Raw genomic sequence first — 3,716 nt, 5'->3', positions numbered from 1 at the left:
TATTTTCTAATTATATTTATGAATAAAATTTCTTCTATTTTTTATTTTTCATTTCCCTTATATATCTCAATACTATTTATATTTGTTATTATTTCTATTTGTATTTCTTTTTCTTGTTCTATCTATTATTGAAATGTAAATATTTAATTCTCTATTGTTATTATATTCTTTAATTATTATTCTTGATCTGTACTATCTTCTGTGTTTTCAATTTTGATATTCTCTTTTATATTCATTAATTTATTTCTTGTATTTGAATATCTTTTCGTTTATTGTTTCTTTTTCTATTTCTTTATTTTCAACTTTTAACTTTTATGTTCAATGTTTAGATGTTCTTTACTATTCATTAATGTTTGTTGATTTTCTCATTTGATTTCTTTCTTTTTTAATTTTATTTATTGTGTTTCATATCTCATTCTTATCATTTGTTATGTCTATTCTCTAATACTTTAACACTTGTTATTTAAATAATGAATATAATGAAATATATTAATAAATGGAAGTTAATTAATGTAAGTGTTCATTTAATAAAATACAATAAATATGAATATGAAATGATAAGAAATAATCAATTAAAATAATGATGAATATTACTATAAAATGAAATGAATATAATTAATTGAAATTAATACAAGAGATTGGTATTGTATGAATTAACAAATTAAGAATTATGAAATGATAAATTAAAATGATGTAATATTTGTAATGATAAAATATTACCATTTGAACATATACTATTAAATTATAATGTAAATAAGAATATACAAGTTGATAAACAAGATTTAATAATGAACATGTTTTAAGAATAACTAAATTAAAATGTAAAATAAATATAATGAATGATAATGAAATAGAGAATGAAATGAAATTATTCTTCAATAAAATGAAATTGATAGAAACCACTAAGATAAAATAATACAATAAAATACAAAATAAAAGTAATATCAATAATAATGATTAATAAAGAATTAGTAAGAATAATCAATGAACAATGTATTATAAAACAATATAAAATAATGTAGAAATCATGAAGGAGAATAGAGAGATATAGAAGTATCTCATGAACAATACATTCAAGAGAATGAAATAATTTCAAATAAATAAAATGAAATAGAAAATTCAAGTTATATTGAAATTTAATTGTAAGTTTTATTTTTTCAATTTTTTCATTTGGTTTAAAATATCATTTCAGAACCACAACACACAACCATAAAATGAATCCAAGAGTCAAACCAAATATTGTCTAGTCACTGCATTATATTTAGTGAAACAACACCTCATTTAAGAATGTCGATGGTATTTATTTATTAAGAATTAGTATGAATGATTATTAAGGAATGTTGTTATTCATTAGGATGTTAATGTTATTCATTTGTTGGATGAAAGTACATTTATTAATGAAAGATTAAAGTTGAATAAGGTGTGTTGTTAAGATAAAGAAGAATTCTACTCAGATTGTTAATATTAAAGAAGATGAAGCATAGTCATGATGTTATTGATATATTCTTCTTAAAATGATATTATAAATAACCAATTTCAACATTCATTAACTTTAATTAAAACACAAAACACAACTTAAATGATTCTTCATTTAAAAGATAATAATTCAATGAAAATAAAGAATATTAAAGAAACTGATTATCTCACTTCCTAACATGATAAAATACAAAACATTAAGTAAATTGTAATGAATATTTTATTATCAAATGAATTGTTTATTATGTATTTTATATCAATTAAATTATACAATTAAAATACTTTTTATTCTTATCAATTCAATTATCTTATTTCTTTATCTCTTCTTCAATATGGCTGAAAGCAATTTTCTGGTATTGTTTTATTCTGTTTTAACATTTCTTCACACCCACATTCATAAAAACATGCTGTTCCAAATGCTGTAATTGATGATGGTATATTAATTGATGTTAACAATGAACATCCACTAAAACATTTATATCCTATTTTACTAATAGATGTTGGTATAATGATAGATGTTAATGATAAACATCTATCAAAACAATATTCTCCAAGTTCACTAACAGATGATGGTATGTTAATTGATTTTAATGAATAACATCTAGAAAAACACCCATCTTCTATTTCATTAATTGATGATGGTATAGTTATAGATGTTAGTGTTGAACATCCAGAAAAACAATGATCACTAACTTAGTAATTGAAGATGGAATAATAAATTCATTAATACTTTTCTTTTCAATATTCTTTCCATTGATTATTTGTAGAGTTTTTGGTGTTTCAATACTAACTAACACTGGTTCATTCACAAATATTCTTTCTTTACTAATAAATTGTATGTTTTGATTGTTAATTGATGTTAATGATGTGCACCAATAAAAACAATTAAATCCTATTGTACTAATTGTTGATGGAATAATTATTGATTTTAATGATTTACATCCATTAAAACAATTATCAGATAATTCTTTAGTTCTACTTGGGATATCAATTCTTGTTAATGCTATACACCAATCAAAACACTGACATCCAATTGATGTAACTTCTGGTGGTATTACTTCTCCATATTTCATTCTATCTAATTGTGTGTATCTTATATTTTTACATACACCCCATTTTTCTTTCTATTTTAAATAAGTTGAATAATCTACTTCATACCATGTTACTTTTTTAAATATTTTTCCATCATTAAATATTTTATCACTATAATTATAAATATGAAATGTTTCAATATTAGGAAATAATTTTCTTGAATATTCATTTAATGGAATTGGATTAAAATGAAATCGTTCCATATTTCCTTGAAATCTTTTAACTCCAATTTCTAAATTAATAAAATCTTTAATGTCATCGAAAAACATTGACGTTATCATTATTTCATTATATCCTAATTTCATTATTGATTGTTTATTTATTAGTTCTTAATTTATTAGTTCATTTAATAATAATTTGAATGAAGTTGTTTTGTAGTTATATTCAATTCATAAATGAAGTATAAGATGATTAAAGAATATGAATTTGATATTATTTCATTGAGTGTTATCAATTATTTGAAGATTGAAATAGAAATATGATGATATGAATTATCATTGATAATACTATGAATGATATGAATGAATTTACTGATGAATGATGAATATAAAGAGAGAAATGAGATGTGTTATAAGAATATACAATTATTTAAATATCAAAATGATGAATATCAAGTAAATGTGATAGAATAGAATAAAAAGAAATAAACAAATTAATTATATCACATTGTGTATTTCATATTTAATTTATCAAATATAATACAATGTAAATAGAATCACAATACAAAATAAAACAACTAATGAAGAAGAGATTACAATTGAGAAAGATAGATAAATTCATTATTCAAATTAAAATTTATTGATATTTTTTATTTTTTAGTTGATAAGAACATGATAAATCATAAAAAAGAACACAACAATAATCACTCTCAAAATATGAAATAAACAATAACCACAACATACAAAACAATTAGAAATAATATGAAAAGAATGACAAATATGAATTTTATCAGAAAGAATAAATAATAAGAAATTTGAAAGAAACAAAAGAAATAATATGAATAAATGATAAAATAAGTTGAAATAATAGAAGATATACATTATAATATCATCACAAATTATTATGATGATAACTAACAGTTAAATGAAGAATGAAAGAGAAATAATAAATGATAAATATGATATTTTATATAAAACACAATAAAATAA

The 3,716-nt window shown here is 20.3% G+C and overlaps 1 protein-coding gene across 1 annotated transcript, besides 10 other annotated features; it reads right to left on the bottom strand.

The window, feature by feature from the left end:
* Window positions 1-7: 7 nt before the first annotated feature.
* Window positions 8-49: a sequence feature (AT_rich).
* Window positions 50-75: 26 nt separating this feature from the next.
* Window positions 76-248: a microsatellite.
* Window positions 230-400: a microsatellite.
* A 67-nt stretch (window positions 401-467) lies between these two features.
* Window positions 468-634: a microsatellite.
* Window positions 635-807: 173 nt separating this feature from the next.
* Window positions 808-938: a microsatellite.
* Window positions 904-1,021: a microsatellite.
* Window positions 1,022-1,300: 279 nt separating this feature from the next.
* Window positions 1,301-1,689: a repeat region.
* Window position 1,690: 1 nt separating this feature from the next.
* Window positions 1,691-1,766: a sequence feature (AT_rich).
* A 37-nt stretch (window positions 1,767-1,803) lies between these two features.
* On the bottom strand, window positions 1,804-2,549 carry EDI_130030 (uncharacterized protein; the record flags this gene model as incomplete). The annotated part of the gene is made up of 2 exons (XM_001735942.1): window positions 1,804-2,168; window positions 2,207-2,549. The coding sequence occupies 2 exons, from the start codon at window positions 2,547-2,549 to the stop codon at window positions 1,804-1,806; spliced, it is 708 nt and encodes a 235-aa protein (XP_001735994.1).
* A 789-nt stretch (window positions 2,550-3,338) lies between these two features.
* Window positions 3,339-3,386: a sequence feature (AT_rich).
* Window positions 3,387-3,667: 281 nt separating this feature from the next.
* Window positions 3,668-3,703: a sequence feature (AT_rich).
* The last annotated feature ends 13 nt before the right edge of the window (window positions 3,704-3,716 follow it).

This window comes from Entamoeba dispar, genomic scaffold (assembly GCF_000209125.1).
Source record: "Entamoeba dispar SAW760 scf_1105229459563 genomic scaffold, whole genome shotgun sequence".
Lineage (NCBI taxonomy): Eukaryota > Evosea > Mastigamoebida > Endamoebidae > Entamoeba > Entamoeba dispar.
Note: the sequence above shows the minus strand (reverse complement) of the source record. Positions and strands in the feature narration are given on the sequence as shown.